Source organism: Lolium perenne, chromosome 5 (genome assembly GCF_019359855.2).
Source record: "Lolium perenne isolate Kyuss_39 chromosome 5, Kyuss_2.0, whole genome shotgun sequence".
Lineage (NCBI taxonomy): Eukaryota > Viridiplantae > Streptophyta > Magnoliopsida > Poales > Poaceae > Lolium > Lolium perenne.
Window position 1 is genome coordinate 49,732,087 of NC_067248.2, and position 22,965 is coordinate 49,755,051.

At 46.6% G+C, this 22,965-nt stretch overlaps 1 protein-coding gene across 1 annotated transcript; it reads left to right on the forward strand.

Moving 5' to 3' along the window:
- The first annotated feature begins 377 nt into the window (after positions 1-377).
- On the forward strand, positions 378-22,965 carry LOC139831479 (uncharacterized). Its single transcript, XM_071820760.1, has 2 exons — positions 378-2,907; positions 22,250-22,965. The coding sequence occupies exons 1-2, from the start codon at positions 378-380 to the stop codon at positions 22,963-22,965; spliced, it is 3,246 nt and encodes a 1,081-aa protein (XP_071676861.1).

Sequence of the window (22,965 nt, forward strand, 5' to 3'; positions counted from 1 at the left end):
CTCTTTGTTCCATCGGCGGGGACACCGGTGGAGGCCATTTCCCTTCTTCGTGCGAAGGAGGAGGCGCAGGCGGCGCTCGCCAGGGTGGCGGCGTCCCAAGCAAAGGAAAGGGCGGAGCGGGAGGCCCGCGAGGTGACGGTGGAGACTAGGACGGCCGCCGGGGAGGCGGCCTCACCGGGGCACCAGCTTGGTCAGCCCGACAGAGAAGGGGGGACTTCGTCGCAGGTCGACGGGCGACCTGAGGCCCAGCCGGGCTCGTGTTCAGAGGACGGGGCCGGGGATGGCCCGCCTTGCACTTCTGGGAGGCCGTCACGAAGGAAAGGACGGCGGTCCACGCTCACGATGCGCAAAGGGAGAGGGCGACAGACGGTTACAAAATGAGGGCTCTGATTTACAATATCAGAGGGTTCGGTGAGCAGGGGCGCCGAACACAACTTAAATCCTACATCCGAGGGGAACGGGTGGACATCATTGGGCTTCAGGAGACCATCAAAGCAGATTTCTCAGCGACAGAGCTGCGGAGCCTGGAATTCGGGGGTCAGTTCGCTTGGAACTGGCTACCGGCGGAGGGCCATTCCGGGGGTATGCTTCTCGGTTTCCGTGATGAGTGCTTTGATGTTGGTGCTTGGAGGCAGGGGACCTTCTTCATCTCGGCTAACATACTCCAACGGAAGAACAATATGAAGTGGGGCTTCTTCCTGGTGTATGGGCCGGCGGATCATCGACGCACGGATGAGTTTCTGGGAGAACTTACCCACGCGGTGGCAGGGTGCCAATTTCCGGTGGTCATTGCTGGGGATTTTAACCTCATCCGGACAGCTGATGAGAAGAATAATGACAACATCAGCTGGCCGCGGGTGAGACGCTTTAATGAGGCTATCGCCGATATGGCCTTGCGCGAACTGGAGCGTACCGGGGCGCGCTTCACTTGGACCAACAAACGTCTCCGGCCGACACGGTGTGTTTTGGACCGGGTGCTCGTGGCGCCGGCCTGGGAGGCGGCGTTCCCTCTGTGCTCGCTTACGGCAATTACGAGGATTGGCTCGGATCATACGCCTCTCTTACTATCTACCGGGGAAGAGACAAGGCGCCCACCGCCGAGATTCTTCTTCCAGACTTGGTGGTTTGGCGTACCGGGCTTTGGGGACCTCCTCAAGGCCAAACTTGGCAGCTTTATCCTGGAGCGGGGAGCGCACAGGTGTAGCATTGACCAGTGGCAGTGCGTGGCGCGCAACACTCGTCAATTCCTCAAGGGATGGGGAGCCAATTTGGGGAAGGAGAAAAGGGACTTCAGGGCTAACCTGCTCCTGCAAGTCTCTGAGTTGGACAAGGTGGCGGACGCCACTGGCCTGGATGAGGACGGCTGGGCGCTTAGATATCACTTGGAAGACCAGCTCTCGGCCTTGGACAGGGCTGATGAGGAGTACTGGCGCCAGCGCAGCCGGGTGCAATGGACTCTCAGGGGAGATTCTTGCACGGCCTACTTCCATGCCATTGCGAATGGGCGTAGACGGAAGTGTTCGATACCGCGGCTGATCACGGAACAAGGGGAGGTCCATGAACAGCGAGAGCTCATGGAACACATATACGTGTTTTACCAGGGCCTCATGGGTTCGGTTGGGGAGACCAGGCGGTTTTCTCTGGGACACAACCTTTGGGAAGGGAACCAAAGGGTGTCCCAGGAGGAAAACCATGATCTGGAACTTACATTTACTGCGGACGAATTAGACGAAGTTCTGGCTAGCATGAAGCAAGACTCGGCGCCAGGTCCTGACGGTCTACCAGTCATTTTCTTCAAACGGTTCTGGGGAACTCTTCGAGGTCCACTCCTACAGCTTCTCAACGACTTTGCCCTAGGGAGGGTTGACGTTGCGCGGCTCAATTATGGGATCATCACTCTTATCCCCAAGGTTAAAGGGGCGGACCATATTAGACAGTTTAGGCCGATTACGCTTATTAACGTCATTTTCAAGTTTTTTGCGAAAGCCTACGCGATTAGACTAGCTCCCGTTGCGCATAGGGTCATCGACCGATGTCAGACGGCCTTTATTAAGGGGCGATGCCTACACGAGGGGGCGCTGGCCTTACATGAAATTGTGCACGAGCTGCACGTCAGGAAGCAAAAGGGTTTGCTCCTGAAGCTTGACTTCGAGAAGGCCTACGACAGGGTCGATTGGGATTTTCTCCAAGAGATCCTCCTGCGGAAAGGCTTCTCCGCCATGATGGTGCACAGATTGATGCAACTGGTCCGGGGTGGCCAGACTGCGATCAATGTTAACGGGGAAATAGGGCATTTCTTCCGTAACGCGCGTGGAGTGAGGCAAGGGGACCCACTCTCGCCGATCCTCTTCGATTTTATGGTGGACGGCCTGGCCGCGATCATCTGCAAGGCCAGCGCGGCAGGACACGTTAGGGGGCTAGTGTCACACCTGATTCCGGGAGGGGTTACTCACCTGCAGTACGCGGACGACACCATGATACTTTTGGAACCCACAGGGGTGGGTATCGCTAATCTGAAAACCCTGCTCCTTTGCTTCGAGAATATGTCGGGTTTGAAGATTAACTTCGACAAGAGCGAGGTGGTGGTGATGGGGGCCACCCCGGCTGCACAACAAAGGGTAGCCAACCTGCTCAACTGTCGACTTGGCAAATTCCCTATCACCTATCTGGGCTTGCCAATTAGTGATAAGCCGCTGAGGGTGTCAGATTGGGGATTTTTGCCAGAGGTCGTGGCTCATAGGGTTGAGCCATGGCAGGGCCTGTACTTGGGGGCTGCAGGAAGGCTGGAGCTCACAAACTCTTGCTTGTCGAGTCTGCCTTTGTTCGCCATGAGCAGGTACCTGCTACATGATGGCACCCACAAGGCGATGGACAAGCCGCGCTCGCGTTTTTTCTGGGAAGGCGTGGGTGACATAGGCATCCCAAATGGGCCTGCCGAAGATAGTACCCGGGGTTTATTGGAGGCCCGCTACCCGAAGAATAAGAAGATTCGGGAGTCCAAGATATATTAAGGAAGTTGTAATAGGAAGTGTTATTTGTAATCTGGCGGGGTGAGTTAGAAACCGTCCCGGACTCTGTAACTTGTACAAAACGAAACCCTCGGCTCCACCTCCTATATAAGGGGGAGTCGAGGGACAAAGAAAGGATCGAATCTACTGTCAACATAACCCTAGTTTTCACAATCGTCGAGTACTTTTCGCCTAAACCTTCGAGATCTACTTGCCCTCTACTTCTAGCAAAACCCTAGTCTACAATCTGTAGGCATTGACAAGTTAATCGTTTGTCAATTGGCGCCGTCTGTGGGAATTAGAGGTTGCAAGGAGCTGATCTCGATGGCACGTTCAAGATCTTCGACATCGTCAACAGCAAGCAACGCGATGGATCGAGGTAACAAGGGAAAAACTGATCTATTCAATTTTATTCCTCACCCGCCCTCCCGTATGGATGCATGTGCCTATCTGGAGGAGCCCATCACCATGACGTTCGGAGAATTCCGATTTGGCGTCAACAAGGAAGGATCCTACCGTCTCGAAGTTCCGATCTCGTCGGAATTTTCAGCGGTCGATTCTAACTTTTCGTCGAGTGACGAGGAGTTTTCGTCGCCATACTTCGTCGACAACAAGGCAAGCGGAAAGCTCGCCAAGATCTTCAGCAACACATCCTTCGAGTCGTCTGCGGACTCCTTTATAAGCAGCGACTCCGACAGCGTCGACAGCTTCAACTTCATCGACAAGTCTGCTGCCATCGGAAAGGTCTTCACCACTCTATATGATGGTGTCACCAATCCTGATAAAAATCAATGCGCAAAATAACATCAAATCTATGTGGTAGAAGGGGCAGGCACATCAGAACCGCAAACGTCAGAGGCTTTCGACGAATTGGGAAATCCATACTTTGATCCCGCTGATCTCAGACATGGCTTAGGCACTAAATATCCTGGATCCTCAACTCGCGCAAGAGTACAGCTCCCGCAAGAAGCGTGGGATAGGGCTGCGAAAGCGATGGACGGTTCAGAACCTATGACCACCACCGCTACTGTACAAGAACTACAAGCATATCAATATAGACTTGCTCGAGTAAGCAGAGAGTTGGAAAAACAGACAGCATCCTTGAACAGGAGGAAAGAAGCAGCTTCTGCATCAAGCAGACGCCGAGCAGATTTAAGTCGCCTTTCAGGAAATACGGGAGATAGTCACAGAGAAGCTCGGAGGAGAGCAATGTCTCGACTGCAAAACATACCCGAAGCAGAAAGAGGAAACATAATTCAAAATCTCGACATGTCCTTTATGTCGATTGATGAAAGAGGAAATATCATCCCAAAAACGCCAGAGGCAGGTTACATGGCAACACAAGCGTATATCCTTGCGTCGAGACCACCTCCTGGGGACCCGAGAGAACCATTGTTCAATATGGCGATGGCTGGAGTAGGAGTAATGGGAACAGCGTTTGCAGCAACGCCTCCCGAAGAAAATCCCAGGCAAAATAGTCCACGACCTAACACAGCAGTTCAAGATCCCCCAAGGACAAGTGGAGCGAGAGACACAGCAGTCCAAGTAAGGGTGGACAGAGCACGACAAGAAAGAAGGGAGCGTCAGCACTCGCCAGAGCTTGCCGACGAAGATATGTGTGGGCTCCCATGCTTTACGAGAAGAGTTCGAAAAACTCGAGTACCGAAAGGGTTCAAGTTACCCGAGAATTTCAAGAAGTTCGACGGCCTGCAAGATCCCGAGGATTGGCTCGTGGATTATCTCGAGATGGTAAAGCTGGTAGGAGGAACCAGAGCAACAGCTATGCAAAGTATCCAAGTTCACCTAAGTGGTGCCGCGAGATCTTGGATAAAGAAACTCCCCCTAAATTCCATCGACAGCTGGGACAACTTTGAGGATATCTTCGTGAAAAACTTCCGATCCACCTGCAAGAAACCTGCGTCGTTGGAAGAGCTGAGGGCATGTCGACAAAAACATGACGAATCGATGAGGAAATATATACAGCGGTGGAACATCATAAAGAATTCGGCAGAAGATATATCTGATGAGAGGGCAATAGATGCGTTCGTGGCAGGAGTTCGCCGAGCAGATTTCATCGAGGACTTAGGGAGAACTAACCCTAAGACCATATCAGCACTTATGGAGATAGCCAACAAATGGGCAGATGGAGAAGACGCAATATACAACAAGCGACACAGGTCGCCAGAAGAGGATCGTGGTCGAAATTATCAAAATAGAAGGCGATTTTCTCGCCAGTTCTACAACAACGATGCTCCCGGCCATATATCGGCTGGTTTTCGGGGAAATCCTGGAGGAAATAGTCGAGATGATTATCAAAGGAGCAACGAGCAACAAGGCGACAATAGAGGTGATTTTCGCGGCAACAGGCAAAATAGTGGACCAAGGATTCAAAGACCTTACGTGTCTCCCGAGGAGATGATGAACGGTCCATGTCAAATGCACTTTTACCTTGACAACAATGGAAAAAGCGAGTCAGGACATCTCCAGAAAGACTGCCGTAACTTTCAGGCAATGCTACGAGCCGCAGGAATTGCAAATGCTCAAGCAAACAACAGAAACCCCCGGGAGCCAAGGAGCGAGATCCACCTTCCACCTCCTCCCGCAATTACCGACGAAAATCGACATCAGCTCAGAATAGCGGCAGCACCACACCCACCTCCATATGTTGATCCTAACTCTAACGGCGTGGTCTCGATGATTCAGAAAGCTAGGCCATCCAACAGGGCGCAGAAGGTAATCTCTCGACAAGTGTTCATGGCAGAGAAGATGCCTCCACCAACAGTCGAGTACTTAAATTGGTCGGGGCAAGACATCGGCTTCACAATTGCAGATCATCCGCAGCAAGTCCCTCGACCAGGACAATCAGCACTCATCTTACCCGCAGTAATCGCTGGTTTTGATGTGTCGAGAGTTTTCATAGATGGCGGCAGCAGCTTAAACCTCATGTATGCAGATACATTGAGGAAAATGAACATATCCCTGGCAAACCTGAAGCCAACTGATACACGTTTCCATGGGATTACACCAGAGAAGCCAAGTTATCCATTGGGCAAAATCAACCTCGACGTTCAGTTTGGAACCCGAGAAAACTACAGGATAGAGAATCTGGAATTCGAAGTTGTGGATTTCCCGTCGCAATATCACGCTTTGTTGGGACGACCAGCGTATGCCAGGTTCATGGCAGTGCCACATTACACATATCTGTTGTGGAGGTTGCCTGGACCTAAGGGACCTATCACAATCAAAGGAAGTTTCGCGTTATCTGATAAATGCGACAAGGACTTTCATCGACTGTCAGAAACCTTCGGGATGCAAGCAGAATATGCGGCACCACGGTTCACCGATTATGATGTACTGCCAGAGGTAGGGAGATCTTCTAAGGAGCCAACTTTCAACACAAACAAGGATTCGAAAGAGGTACAGATTCACCCGACAGATCCTAAGAAAACGACGTCCATTGCCGCAAACATGGATGTCGCATAGGAAAGCGCGCTCGTCGAGTTCCTCCGTGAGCACTGGAAAATCTTCGCATGGTGCCCAGCTGACATGCCAGGAGTACCCAGGGAACTCGCCGAGCACCACCTCAATTTGGATCCTCTCGCACGACCAGTCAAGCAGCCTTTGCGGCGTTTTTCGGAACCTAGCCGCAAAGCCATGTTATCAGAAATAGATCGACTCAAAGACGCTGGTTTCATCAGAGAAATATCTACAGAAGCCACATGGGTAGCTAACCCAGTGATGGTGCCGAAGAAACACACAATAGTCCTTCGCATGTGCGTCGACTTCACGTGTCTCAATAAACATTGTCCTAAGGATCACTTTCCCCTCCCAAGGATCGATCAAATCATCGACTCCACGGCAGGATGCGAACGTCTTTCCTTTTTGGACGCATATTCTGGTTATAACCAGATCAGATTAAAAGAAGAAGACGAAGCCAAGACAGCGTTCATCACACCTTATGGCGTATTTTGCTACAAAACAATGCCCTTTGGTCTGAAAAACGCGGGAGCAACATATCAGCGGATGATGCAGAAGTGCCTAGCAACACAGATCGGAAAAAATGTACAAGTCTACATCGACGATGTCGTAATAACATCAAAGAAAGGGTCAACTCTGATCGAAGACTTAAAGGAAACCTTCGACAACCTCGACAAGTTCTGCCTCAAGCTAAACCCGACGAAATGCTCTTTTGGAGTTCCCGCAGGAGAACTTCTCGGGTTCTTAGTATCAGCAAGGGGGATTGAAGCTAATCCCGAAAAAATACAGGCCATCGTTACTATGAGAAAGCCAACAAATCTGAAAGAAATACAACAGTTAACGGGGCGAGTCGTAGCTTTAAGCAGATTCGTCGCCAGGCTAGGGGAAAAGGCGCTGCCGTTCTACGCATTGATAAAACAGGGGGAAAAATTTCAATGGAACGAGGAAGCAGACAGAGCCTTTGAGAACCTCAAGCGAACAATTTCGACACCACCGATATTGGTGGCGCCAAAAGAGAAAGAACCTCTCCTCTTGTATATTGCAGCTACACCTCAGGTGGTCAGCATGACCCTAGTGGTCGAGAGGGAAGAAGAAGGCAAGCTTCATGGAGTTCAAAGGCCAGTATATTTCATCAGCGAAGTACTGTCGCCGTCAAAACAGCGGTACCCGCAATATCAAAAACTAGCATATGGAGTATTCACGACAGCAAGAAATTTGCGACACTATTTTTCGGCGCACCCGATAATAGTAGTCAACGAGGCTCCTTTATCAAATATACTGAACAACCCAGAAGCTACGGGTCGTGTCTCCCTTTGGGGAATAGAACTTTCCCCTCGGGACATCACGTATGAAAAAAGAAAAGCAATAAAATCGCAGGTCTTACCAGATTTCATTGCAGAGTGGATGGAGCTACAAAACACGGGACCCCCAGATTTATCGAGAACTTGGACCATGAACTTCGACGGGTCCAAAAGACTGGAAGGTGCTGGAGCAGGCGTGATATTGGTATCACCTGAAGGCGACAAGTTGAAGTACGTTTTGCGGATGACGTTCCCAAACGCGTCTAACAATGAAGCAGAATATGAAGCTCTCATACACGGGATGAAGATGGCGAAAGCTTGCGGTGCAACCAAATTTTCGGCGACTCACAGTTGGTGGCACAATGATGTCTACGTTCCCCCTCCTTTCCTGTAGACAGTGTTGGGCCTCCAAGTGCAGAGGTTTGTAGAACAGCAGCAAGTTTTCCCTTAAGTGGATCACCCAAGGTTTATCGAACTCAGGGAGGAAGAGGTCAAAGATATCCCTCTCATGCAACCCTGCAACCACAAAGCAAGAAGTCTCTTGTGTCCCCAACACACCAAATAGGTGCACTAGTTCGGCGAAGAGATAGTGAAATACAGGTGGTATGAATATATATGAGCAGTAGCAACGGTGCCAGAAAATAGCTTGGTGGCGTGTAGTTGATGGTGGTAGTATTGCAGCAGTAGTAACACAGTAAAACAGTAAACAAGCAGTAGTAACTCAGCAGTATTTAGGAACAAGGCCTAGGGATTACACTTTCACTAGTGGACACTCTCAACATTGATCACATAACAGAATAGATAAATGCATACTCTACACTTTTGTTGGATGATGAACATATTGCGTAGGATTACACGAACCCTCAATGCCGGAGTTAACAAGCTCCACAATAATGCTCATGTTTAAGTAACCTTAAGTGTAAGATAGATCAAAACGACTAAACCAAGTACTAGCATAGCATGCACACTGTCACCTTCATGCATATGTAGGAGGAATAGATCACATCAATATTATCATAGCAATAGTTAACTTCGCAATCTACAAGAGATCATGATCATAGCATAAACCAAGTACTAACACGGTGCACGCACTGTCACCTTTGCACACATGCAGGAGGAATAAAACTACTTTAATAACACATCACTAGAGTAGCACATAGATAGTAGTGATACAAAACTCATATGAATCTCAATCATGTAAAGCAGCTCATGAGATCATTGTATTGAAGTACATAGTAGAGAGATTAACCACATAGCTACTGGTACAGCCCCGAGCCTCGATGGAGAACTACTCCCTCCTCATGGGAGCAGCAGCGGTGATGAAGATGGCGGTGGAGATGGCAGCGGTGTCGATGGAGAAGCCTTCCGGGGGCACTTCCCCGCTCCGGCAGGGTGCCGGAACAGAGACTCCTGTCCCCCAGATCTTGGCTTCGCGATGACGGCGGCTCTGGAACTTTTCTCGTATCGTGGGTTTCTCCGTAAGGGTTTTTAGGTCAGGGACCTTTATATAGGCGAAGAGGCGGCGTCAGAAGGTCGAAGAGGCGGCCAGGGGGTAAGGCGGCGCGGGCCAACCCTAGGCCGCGCCGGCCACCCTCCTGGTGGGCCTGTGGCCCCCCTCTGGTCCTTCCCGGGTGTTCTGGAAGCTTCGTGGAAAAATAGGAACCTGGGCGTTGATTTCGTCCAATTCCGAGAATATTTCGTTACTAGGATTTCTGAAACCAAAAACAGCAGAAAACAGGAACTGGCACTTCGGCATCTTGTTAATAGGTTAGTTCCAGAAAATGCACGAATATGACATAAAGTGTGCATAAAACATGTAGGTATCATCAATAAAGTAGCATGGAACATAAGAAATTATCGATACGTTGGAGACGTATCAGCATCCCCTGTTAGTTCTTCGTCATTCCAGCGAGGTAAAACGATAACAAAGATAATTTCTTAAGTGACATGCCATCATAACCTTGATCATACTATTGTAAGCATATGAGATGAATGCAGCGATCAAAACAATGGTAATGACATGAGTAAACAACTGAATCATAAAGCAAAGACTTTTCATGAATAGCACTTTCAAGACAGGCATCAATAAGTCTTGCATAAGAGTTAACTCATAAAGCAATAATTTAAAGTATAGACATTGAAGCAACATAATGGAAGATTAAGTTTCAGCGGTTGCTTTCAACTTGTAACATGTATATCTCATGGATAATTGTCAACATAGAGTAATATAAAAAATGCAATATGCAAGTATGTAGGAATCAATGCACAGTTCACACAAGTGTTTGCTTCTTGAGGTGGAGAGAAATAGGTAAACTGACTCAACATAAAATTAAAAGAAAGGTCCTTCAAAGAGGAAAGCATCGATTGCTATATTTGTGCTAGAGCTTTTATTTTGAAAACATATAGAGAGCATAAAAGTAAAGTTTTGAGAGGTGTTTGTTGTTGTCAACGAATGGTAGCGGGTACTCTAACCACCTCATCAACCAGACTTTCAAGAGCGGCTCCCATGAAGGACGTTATCTCTACCAGCAAGGTAGATCATCCCTCTTCTCTTTTGTTTACACATGTACTTTAGTTTAGTTTTTCTTTATTTATGGATGACACTCCTCCCAAACTTTTTCTTACACAAGCCATGGCTAACCGAATCCTTGGGTGCCTTCCAACATTCACATACCATGGAGGAGTGTCTATTTGCAAAATTAAGTTGCTTACTGATGAATCAGAGCAAAACATGTGAAGAGAATTATTAATGAAAGTTAATTAATTGAGGCTGGGAACCTCATTGCCAGCTCTTTTTGCAAAATTATTGGATAAGCGGATGAAGCCACTAGTCCATTGTGAAAGTCTGTCAAAAGTAAATGACAAGATCGAAAGATAAAACACCACATACTTCCTCATGAGCTATAAAACATTGACACAAATAAGAGGTAATAACTTTTGAATTGTTTAAAGGTAGCACTCAAGCAATTTACTTTGGAATGGCGGAGAAATACCATGTAGTAGGTAGGTATGGTGGACACAAATGGCATAGTAGTTGGCTCAAGGATTTTGGATGCATGAGAAGTATTCCCTCTCGATACAAGGTTTAGGCTAGCAAGGTTATTTGAAACAAACACAAGGATGAACCGGTGCAGCAAAACTCACATAAAAGACATATTGTAAACATTATAAGACTCTACACCGTCTTCCTTGTTGTTCAAAACTCAATACTAGAAATTATCTAGACTTTAGAGAGACCAATTATGCAAACCAAATTTTAGCAAGCTCTATGTATTTCTTAATTAATAGGTGCAAAGCATATGATGCAAGAGCTTAAACATGAGCACAACAATTGCCAAGTATCACATTATCCAAGACATTTTACCAATTACTACATGTAGCATTTTCCAATTCCAACCATATAACAATATAACGAAGAGGAAACTTCGCCATGAATATTATGAGCTAAGAACACATGTGTTCATACGAACCAGCGGAGCGTGTCTCTCTCCCACACAAGGATGAACTTATTCAGAGAACTAAGATAACAAAACAAAAATAAAAGCACACAGACGCTCCAAGTAAAGTACATAGGATGTGACCGAATAAAAATATAGTTTCACTAGAAGAAACCTGATAAGTTGTCGATGAAGAAGGGGATGCCTTGGGCATCCCCAAGCTTAGATGCTTGAGTCTTCTTAAAATATGCAGGGATGAACCACCGGGGCATCCCCAAGCTTAGACCTTTCACTCTTCTCGATCACATTATATCACCCTCTTCTATTGACCCTTGAAAACTTCCTTCACACCAAACTTCAAGCAAACTCGTTAGAGGGTTAGTGCATAATCAAAAATTCACATGTTCAGAGGTGACACAATCATTCTTAACACTTCTGGACATTGCACAAAACTTCTGAAAGTTAATGGAACAAAGAAACTCATTCAACTTAACAAAAGCGGCAATGCGAAATAAAAGGCAGAATCTGTCAAAAACAGAACAGTCCGTAAAAACGAATTTTAAGATGGCACCAGACTTGCTCAAATGGAAAAACTCAAAACTAATGAAAGTTGCGTACATATCTGAGGATCACGCTCGTAAATTGGCAGATTTTTTCGAATTTTCTACAGAGAACTGTGCCCAGATTCGTGACAGACAGAAATGCTGTTTCTGCGCAGCGATCCCAAATATAACATCAACTTTGACATAGAAACTTTACTTGGCACAAAAACATGATAAGGAGAGGTTGCTACAGTAGTAAACAACTTCCAAGACTCAACAAAACAAAAATTGCTGTAGTAAAATAAACACATGGGTTATCTCCCAAGAAGTTCTTTCTTTATAGCCATTAAGATGGGCTCAGCAGTTTTAATGGTGCACTCGCAAGAAATAGTAGTTGAAACAAAAGAGAGCATCAAGAGGCAAATTCAAAACACATTTAAGTCTAACATGCTTCCTATGCATAGGAATCTTGTAAATAAACAAGTTCATGAAGAGCAAAGTAACAAGCATAGGAAGATAAAACAAGTGTAGCTTCAAAAATTTCAGCACATAGAGAGGTGTTTTAGTAACATGAAAATTTCTACAACCATATTTTCCTCTCTCATAATAACTTTCAGTAGCATCATGAGCAAACTCAACAATATAACTTTCACATAAAGCATTCTTATCATGAGTCTCATGCATAAAATAATTACTACTCCCAACATAAGCATAATCAATTTTATTAGTTGTAGTGGGAGCAAATTCAACAAAGTAGCTATCAAATATAGGAGGTATATTGTAATCATAATCAAATTTATCCTCCATAACAGGTGGTAACAAAAGACTACTATCATTATAATCATCATAAATAGGAGGCAAAGTATTATCAAAGTAAATTTTCTCCTCAATGCTTGGGGGACTAAAAATATCATGCTCATCAAAGCCAGCTTCCCCAAGCTTAGAATTTTCCATATCATTAACAACAATAGTGTTCAAAGCATTCATATTAATATGTTCCATGGGTTTTTTAATTTTCGCATCAAACCATCCATGTCTTAAATCAGGAAATAGAATAAAAAGGTCATTGTTGTTCATTATGCCTAACTAGTGTAAACAAGAAACCAAATGTCGCAATTGCAGAGTCTAAAGGAAATAGCTTCGAGTACTTACAATGGCGCCGGAAAATAGCTTAGTAGCCGAGATCCGGAGTGTGAGTACCTTTTACCTTTCCTCCCCGGCAACGGCGCCAGAAAATTAGCTTGATGTCTACGTTCCCCCTCCTTTCCTGTAGACAGTGTTGGGCCTCCAAGTGCAGAGGTTTGTAGAACAACAGCAAGTTTTCCCTTAAGTGGATCACCCAAGGTTTATCGAACTCAGGGAGGAAGAGGTCAAAGATATCCCTCTCATGCAACCCTGCAACCACAAAGCAAGAAGTCTCTTGTGTCCCCAACACACCAAATAGGTGCACTAGTTCGGCGAAGAGATAGTGAAATACAGGTGGTATGAATATATATGAGCAAGAGTAGCAACGGTGCCGTAAAATAGCTTGGTGGCGTGTAGTTGATGGTGGTAGTATTGCAGCAGTAGTAACACAAGAAACAAAGAAACAAGCAGTAGTAACTCAGCAGTATTTAGGAACAAGGCCTAGGGATTACACTTTCACTAGTGGACACTCTCAACATTGATCACATAACAGAATAGATAAATGCATACTCTACACTTTTGTTGGATGATGAACATATTGCGTAGGATTACACGAACCCTCAATGCCGGAGTTAACAAGCTCCACAATAATGCTCATGTTTAAGTAACCTTAAGTGTAAGATAGATCAAAACGACTAAACCAAGTACTAGCATAGCATGCACACTGTCACCTTCATGCATATGTAGGAGGAATAGATCACATCAATATTATCATAGCAATAGTTAACTTCGCAATCTACAAGAGATCATGATCATAGCATAAACCAAGTACTAACACGGTGCACGCACTGTCACCTTTGCACACATGCAGGAGGAATAAAACTACTTTAATAACACATCACTAGAGTAGCACATAGATAGTAGTGATACAAAACTCATATGAATCTCAATCATGTAAAGCAGCTCATGAGATCATTGTATTGAAGTACATAGTAGAGAGATTAACCACATAGCTACTGGTACAGCCCCGAGCCTCGATGGAGAACTACTCCCTCCTCATGGGAGCAGCAGCGGTGATGAAGATGGCGGTGGAGATGGCAGCGGTGTCGATGGAGAAGCCTTCCGGGGGCACTTCCCCGCTCCGGCAGGGTGCCGGAACAGAGACTCCTGTCCCCCAGATCTTGGCTTCGCGATGACGGCGGCTCTGGAACTTTTCTCGTATCGTGGGTTTCTCCGTAAGGGTTTTTAGGTCAGGGACCTTTATATAGGCGAAGAGGCGGCGTCAGAAGGTCGAAGAGGCGGCCAGGGGGTAAGGCGGCGCGGGCCAACCCTAGGCCGCGCCGGCCACCCTCCTGGTGGGCCTGTGGCCCCCCTCTGGTCCTTCCCGGGTGTTCTGGAAGCTTCGTGGAAAAATAGGAACCTGGGCGTTGATTTCGTCCAATTCCGAGAATATTTCGTTACTAGGATTTCTGAAACCAAAAACAGCAGAAAACAGGAACTGGCACTTCGGCATCTTGTTAATAGGTTAGTTCCAGAAAATGCACGAATATGACATAAAGTGTGCATAAAACATGTAGGTATCATCAATAAAGTAGCATGGAACATAAGAAATTATCGATACGTTGGAGACGTATCACACAACAAGTCATGAATCAATGCGATGCAGTCAACGAAAGTATGATAGCATACAAAGAGGTGTACAATGAGCTGGAAAAACTATTTGATAGTTGTGAGGTAAACCACATCAGCAGGATGAGCAACGATGAAGCCGACGTTCTTGCAAACATCGGGTCGCAATGCCTCGCAATCCCTCCAGGCGTGTTCTGGGAAGAGATCAGTGAGAGATCAACAAAACCAGCAAAAACAAAGAAGGAGAAGAAGGAGAAACCCTCGAGTATCGCCAAAGACACAGCAGAAGAAGAAGAAGAGCAAGAGTTAGTCATGATGGTGCAAACTCCATGGATGCAGGTTTACATATCATACATCCTAAGGAAAACGATACCCGACGATCCAGTTGAAGCAAGGCGAATAATCAGGAGATCAAAAGCTTTCACTGTGGTTAAAGGGGAGTTGTACAAACGAAGTATTTCGGGCGTGCTACAGAGGTGCGTCACACCCGAAGAAGGAAGAATCATCCTGAAAGATGTGCACGAAGGGATATGCGGGCACCACGCGAGTAGCAGAGCTATCGCGGCTAAGGTTTTCAGAACAGGATTTTATTGGCTCACAGCAATCGAGGATGCAAAGGAAATAGTGCGCACTTGCGACGCGTGTCAAAGATTTGCGGCAAGACCTCACTCACCAGCAGCGGAACTTATGCCAATCCCACTGTCTTGGCCCTTTGCTCAATGGGGTCTCGACATGGTGGGTAAATTGCACAAAGCTTCGCCAGGAGGATATGAGTACTTGCTGGTGGCTGTCGACAAATTTACCAAGTGGATAGAGGCGAAGCCAATAAATTCACCAGATGCAGCATCCGCAATAAAGTTTGTGAAGAGCATTGTCTTTCGCTTTGGAGTACCTCACAGCATCGTCACAGATAACGGCAGTAACTTTACTTCCAAGGAGTTCAAAGCATATTGTGCAGAAGTGGGCATAAAACTAAGTTTTGCGTCTGTCGCACATCCACAGACCAATGGTCAAGTCGAAAAGGCCAATGGCATCATCTGCAATGGCATCAAGAAGCGCCTGCTAGGACCTTTAGAAAAAGCTAGGCATACTTGGCCAGAGGAGCTACCAAGTGTTTTGTGGAGTATCCGAACAACGCCAAATACAGCGATGCAGGAAATGCCGTTCTTTTTGGTCCACGGAGCTGAAGCAGTCTTGCCGATAGAAATAGAACACGATTCTCCACGAGTCGTAGAATATGACGAAGAAACTTCGAGAAAAGCTTTGGAGGATGATGTCGACGCACTCGATGAAGCTCGAGACGAAGTCCTGTCACGAGTTGCCAAATATCAGCAGGACCTGAAAAACTATCACAGTCGACGATTGCGGCCAAGATCTTTCCAAGTGGGTGACCTGGTTTTACGACTCAATCAAAAAAGCCATGAAAAACTCGAGTCACCGTGGCTAGGACCATACATCGTCACAGAGGTAATAGAAGGAGGAGCATACAGAATCAAAGACAAAAAGACAGGGATTGACGAGCCAAATTCCTGGAACGTGGCACAGCTCAGGCGTTTCTACGCCTAGATGTCGAAAATATAGTCCCCCTTTGTAAAGCTACAATGTACTGAAACGCCCGCGAGTTTTCAGACGCACTCTTTTCCTTTTTCGGGGCACCGAGTGGGGCCGGGAAAGGTTTTTAATGAGGCGGACTCGCGGTGCTGCAATATAATAAAGATAGTGGAATCATATATCTTCTTCCCAACAAGACCAGGGGTTTTCCCTACATGATACAATATATATATATAAACACAGTGTCGACAAACGCAAAAGAAGCATCTTGCCTTGGTAAAAATACCTCGCCAAAACAAAAAGAGATATAGACAAAATAGTGATCAACAAAAGGCTCGGGGGCTTGCACCCACAAAAATAGTACACAGTGTATATTATCTTGCCTTGGTTTAAAAACCTCGCATTATACAAATACAGCGAATAGCCACCGAAAATACTCGGGGGCCAGACAAATATAGAAATATGCTGTTTGCTTCACATTAGAATCATAATCATGATTTACAAAGGAGAATTATCTACCAAAGGAAAATATTTAGTCTTGATTCAATATATCATCAAGGGTCACTCTGTTCTCTTCAGGAGCAGCGCCAAGAAAATCAGCATAATGACCATCTGCAAAAAAGTCGGCATCCATCCGAAGAAGGTCTTCAATCATTTCTTCAGCTATAGGTGAAACCTTCGTGTTAATACGATCGACACCAACTCTTCGGCGCCGTACCTTCTCGTGAACTTTCTCAACAACTTGGGTCAGATCAAGCTTTGAGTGGCAGATCTGAAGCATTATAAGGGCAAATCTGGCGCCGGCCACCAGTTGAGCTCTGACAAAGTGATGGATCCTGTGGGCATCCTTAAATTTCTCCATTAACTCGGGAAGAGTTTTTGGTTGAATGTTCCGAGGAAACATAGAGTTATAAACCATTGAGAGGGTCTTGGTACAGAAGTCAAGATACCCGCGAACCTGAAGCGCGCGATCTTGAAATCTCACGATTTGGCGAGTCCGTTCAGGCGTGCCCCAAAAAGTCGACCCATGTTCACGGGCAAGCCGAAGAAGAACATTGGAACGAGCCTCGACACGTTCATCTTCAGTAGCAGTATCCAAAAAAGCACCTATTGTTTCTTACAACAGGTCAGTAGATAATGAGGAGGCAAGCAGCAAAGAAAAAAGAAGCGCGACAAAGATAATCAAACATACCCGCCATATCCAAGCTAGCATCTATTAGCAGCTGGAGCATGGAATTTTCCCGAGACACAGCAGCAGCAGCTTCAGCAACAGCAGAGTCCTTTTCAGCAAAGGCAGTTTGAGCTTGATGGAGTGCAGTTTTTTCTCTTTCAGAAGACTCTCGAGATTGTTCCATGAGTTTAAGCGATTGTTTCTTCGTGAACTGAAGTTGCTGTCGAAGTTCTTGCAAATCTTCCGACAAAGGTGTGCTTGAGGGACCTTCACGGAAATTGTCATCGGTTTCTACTTTCTTCGACAAGGAAGATGCAGGAGCAGCATTGGGAGAGCAAGGATTGGTCGAATAATTGTCAAATATTAACTGGAAAATAAAATCTTTGGATCAATGACAGCACCAAGAGGAATTTCATTACTTCTAAAAAGTTTACACCGTCATTACAAAAGAAGTTCTCCTAAGGGACTAGCAGGGTAATTGTCGCCAAGGCTACAGTGACGACAATAGCAAAAGAAGTAAAGAAAGCAAAAAAATAGAAAAGACAGAGGCATGCAACTAGACCTCCGGCCTCGATGAACTAGGAGTCGAAGCTGGCTTGACCCCAAGATACGCCAGGATTTTCTTCGTGTTGGGTTTCGCCGCCTTGACCAAGGATCGCCACTTGAGTTGCTCAATTTGATCCGTGTCGCCAACTTTGGTCCAGTCAATAGTTTGTTGACTGTCAGCAACCAGGGCAACAGTGCTCTCAACAGCAACCTTCTGGTTTTCATGGCGCATCTTCAGCCCAAGATCTTCGGGAGGATTAAAGCACTTGGCTAGCTTAAGGAAAGTTGCGGGTGCCTCTTTCTTTGGGAAGAAATAGGGGAAGAGCCGCAACAGTCCTGCTTTAGCTTCGTCGATACCTTCACGTGCTTCCGTCCCGTGAAACTCGAGGAATGAAACGGCGTCAAGCAGAGGATCATTATCGGGATCCTCAAGCTCATATTCTTGAGCCGTTCTAGCTAAAACAATGAACATCCATTTAGCAACAAACGAGTAATGGAAAGAAGATCCAAAAGATTTGAATTGGGGCAGATACTTACTGACAAAGCGACGATTTTGGGTCCTTATGCGCTTAAGGATGGCTTCTTCGCGAGCAGATTGAGCAGTTATATGTTCACTCAGCGAAGTTTCGGCATTGTGAAGTTTCTTCCGGAGATCTTCGGCACCAGCAGCATCAGCCTTGGCCTTATCAGCCTCTGCTCGAGCGCCAACAGCATCCGACTCAGCCTTTTTGCGAGCCTTTTCACTTTGCTCTAATTGTTGAGCAAGTGTGTTGGCACGTTCATTGGCTTCCGCTAGTTTTTCTACCAAGGAAGATAAATATAGTTAAAAATCTCGACAACAAAGGAGCAAAAGAAAAGAAGCAAAAGGAGTAAAGCATTACCTTCAGCTTTACTAGCATATTCACGGTACCCGACAAATTGGGTACCGATGCGAAGAAGATCCTTTATCATAGGCTGTTAAAAAAAGGGGATAGAAGGAAATGGCGGTATGAGAAAAATATAATGGTACATAGAAATCAACAAAGAAAACATAAACAATGACAAGGAAGTTAAGAACATACATCCTCCAAGAGAGGGTTAGAGGAGCTACTCAATTGGAGAGTAGGCTCCGGGATGATCTCCGTCCTCGCCCTTTTCGACAAAGGGGCTCGGGGGCTTGAAGGAGGAGTAGCAGTGTCGACGTTCTGTCGAGGAGGCGAAGTTTCTTCTCCTTCAACTGGCGTCTCCGAGGCAACTAATGTATGTGACGTACTCGTTCGAGCAGCCACATCAGCGGTTGGTACCTCTTCTTCCTCATCACTACAAGTAAAATGTCGACAATATAAACAGCAAGATAGACACGAATGTTCAAATACAAAAAAAAGATAGAAAAAGGACTTACGAACTGATGAGGGTCCCGAGATACGGATCATAAGCTGCCTTCTGCGACGAAGGATCAGCTTCTTCGGGTTTAGAAGTCCCGGAATCTTCGACATCATCCCTCTTCCTTTTGTTCTTTGGAGAAACAGCAAGAGGAGGAGATTGGGCCGATGCAGTGCCTTCAGAGGCAGCGTCCTTTTCAGCAGATCCCGCAGATTTTCGAGAATATGCGGGTTCATTCACAAAAGAGGGGGCCTCTTGGTTATCATCAGAGATAACGGCCCTTTCTTCGACTTCCCCACCTTCAGGAAGAGGAGGAAGTGAAACAAGATTTGGGTGGTCCTGTATAAAAAGAGGGAAGGATATCAGGAAGGAGCACACAATGCAAAAAGCAAGGCAATAAGAAATTACGCGACAATGTTTACCTTAGGAAGTGCATGGGCTGCGCTGTATGGTTTCACGCGACAAGAAGAAGGGATAGAATCTTTTTTGCTGAGGGAGGTGATTTTTCGGACAAGTTTTTCCAAGTCCTTCACCTCCAAATCTGTCGACAGCCGATCCATGTCTTCGTCGCCAGTATATTTCCAAAGAGGAAATTTGCGAGCTTGAAGAGGCTGAACTCTACTCTTAAGGAAATACACTATAATCTGGATACCTGACAATTCTTTGCCGCGAGTATTTTGCAACTCGCGGATGCGAGTCATCAAGGCCTCAGTTGAAGCTCTTTCTTCTTCGGTAGCCTCTGCATCCCAAGAACGGCGATGAAGAATTCTTTCGTCACCATCGAACGGAGGGATGTTGTCCTCTGCGCATCCATGGTTTTCCTCACGAATGTACAACCACCTCTTACGCCACCCTTGAACGGAGTCAGGGAGTTTGACGTCGAAGTAATTGGCAGTGGAGCGGATAGAGATAACAACGCCGCCTATATTATAGGCGACATTGTGAGAGCCATTGCGGCGACAGAAGAAAATGTGCTTCCATAGCGCCCAATTGGGCGAGACGCCAAGGAAGGCCTCGCAGAGAGTAATGAAAATGGAAATATGGAGGATTGAGTTTGGCGTGAGGTGGTGAAGTTGAAGACCGTAGACAAAAAGCAATCCACGGAGAAAAGGATGAATGGGGGCGGATAAACCGCGGATGAGATGGTCGACAAAACTTACCCGGTACCCCATTGGAGGGGCTGGGTAGCTTTCTTCACTAGGGAAGCAAACCGCTTTGGGTTTCTTGGTGATCCCCAGCTTCTTCAGGAGATTCAGGTCCTGGTTCGTGACCTTGGACCTCTCCCACTCCACGGCTCCTAGATCCGCGGCGGCCATTGATGAATCAGGCGTGCTGTGGCGAGTGAGACGCGTGCGTGGTGGCATCAACGGCAATGGACAAAGCAATGCTTGGGCGTACGGAAGATCAAACAGAGTTGGGCGCAGGGGAAATTTTTGCAGAGGGGAACAGATGTGCGGCGCAAGCGAAGGACTGGACCGAGGTTGAAGAAAGGTTTATATAGGATTCGGACGAAGCAGTGCACCGTTGGATGAAGAAATCGTGTGGTGAAAAAGGATCTCGTAGATACAAGGGTAAAAAGGTATTTTTACTGGGAAGGAATGGAACAGGCATTACTGTACGTGCGCCAGGAAAAGCGGAGGACGTGTGTCCCCCACTTGCACGACGTGTCAACGTGGTGGGAACAATGGACCCACAAGGCAGAAAAAATCCCAATTATTGATAGAGATGAAGAGAATTTGACAAAGGAAAATATGTCGACAAGAAAAAGAGAATGGCGACAGGGTAAATCATTTGAATACTTTTGGAGCCTTTGATCAAATACAAGTTTTTGCCCAAACGCTCGGGGGCTACTTTGGAAAAATAGAAAATTTCGAGTATGACAATATAGAAATGGCGAGAGCCTATGACCAAATCCAAGAATTTGTTCATAGCCTCGGGGGCTACTCCCATCGGGAGCGCTGGTCGCGCACCCGATAAATATAAAAATATCGAGAAGGATTATAAATATAGCGGCAAAGGATACTAATCTGTGGAGCCTACACCCAAGCACAAGTTCTTGGCTGTAGCCTCGGGGGCTACTCCCATCGGGAACGTTGTTCGCGTGCCGAATGAATTTTTTCAAAAATAGAGAAACAGAAGTGAGTATATTTCGAGTTACACAGATAACTCTACATATACTCCCATCGGGAAGACAAAATAAAGTCATCAAATATGACTCGATAAAATGTGCTATTCCAAAGGCGAAAAGCACTCGACAATATATTCTCAGAACGCCAAAGTTGCGATCAATTTCTGAATGCCGCAAATTTGCGAAGGTAAGACCCCAGATCCGTTCTGCTGGGCGTGGCATCGCCAAAAACTGCGCTCTGCTACTTTTATCCGTATCAACAGATACGAAGAAAAATCCTAACGGACGCGTTAGGTACCCGATAAATTTGACTGGGACTCGACAGAATGGTAAGACCTTAAGCGGCACCTGTCGAAGTTTGCACCAGTATCCCGAGATCATGTCCAGGGACGTGATCTTGAAGTAGGTTTTTGCGGATTGCCACTAGAGCAGTTAACTAGTACCTGATCCGTCAGATGAACTAGCCCCAACTACCATTATCCCTGTACAATATAGAATTTTGTGTGAAGGAGTATGGATAAAAGTTCTCGAATAAAAATAAACAGTAGAGATTTTCCCTGACTCTACGATTCAAGCAAAATCTCGGGGGCTACTGACATAGGCATCCCAAATGGGCCTGCCGAAGATAGTACCCGGGGTTTATTGGAGGCCCGCTACCCGAAGAATAAGAAGATTCGGGAGTCCAAGATATATTAAGGAAGTTGTAATAGGAAGTGTTATTTGTAATCTGGCGGGGTGAGTTAGAAACCGTCCCGGACTCTGTAACTTGTACAAAACGAAACCCTCGGCTCCACCTCCTATATAAGGGGGAGTCGAGGGACAAAGAAAGGATCGAATCTACTGTCAACATAACCCTAGTTTTCACAATCGTCGAGTACTTTTCGCCTAAACCTTCGAGATCTACTTGCCCTCTACTTCTAGCAAAACCCTAGTCTACAATCTGTAGGCATTGACAAGTTAATCCTTTGTCAGTGGGGGACAAGCGCAAGTACCACATGGTGGATTGGGCCACGGTGTGTAAACCCAAGGCGTTGGGGGGCCTAGGGGTCATGAATACCAAGGCCATGAACATCGCTCTCATGGTCAAATGGATCTGGAAGCTGTATCAAGGTGCTGAAGGTCTATGGGCAGACCTGATTAGGGCTAAGTACCTGCGGGGCAGGGACCTCTATGCGGGAGGGGTCCCAACTCATGGCTCCCAATTTTGGAATGCAATACAAAAGATTAAGTGGCATTTCAAAATGGGGGCCAAACATAGGGTGCGGAACGGGAGGAGGACTTACTTCTGGACGGACTGGTGGACGGGCAACGGTCCACTAAGGACGAGATTCCCTAGGTTGTTTAGTTGCTGTGAGTCCCCGTTCATCACCGTCGAGGGGGCGAGGGTGCACGCCGGGGCGCCAGGGGAATGGCGCCTCCGCTTCCGACGCCAATTGGGTCTTGCAGAGCGGGTCGAGTGGGATAATCTCTCTAGGGAAGTACAGGGGCTTCCCACGGACCAGACTGAAGACGAGGTGTCTTGGGCCTTAGAGCCTTCGGGCGCTTTCTCGACTAGCTCAATCTATGTTCGCCTGGCGCAAGGGGCGGCTATTGCATCGTTCAAGGATGTATGGCGGACCAGAGTTCCACCTAAGATCAAGGTGTTCCTCTGGCAACTGATTAGGGGGCGGCTGCCCTCGGGGGAGTAG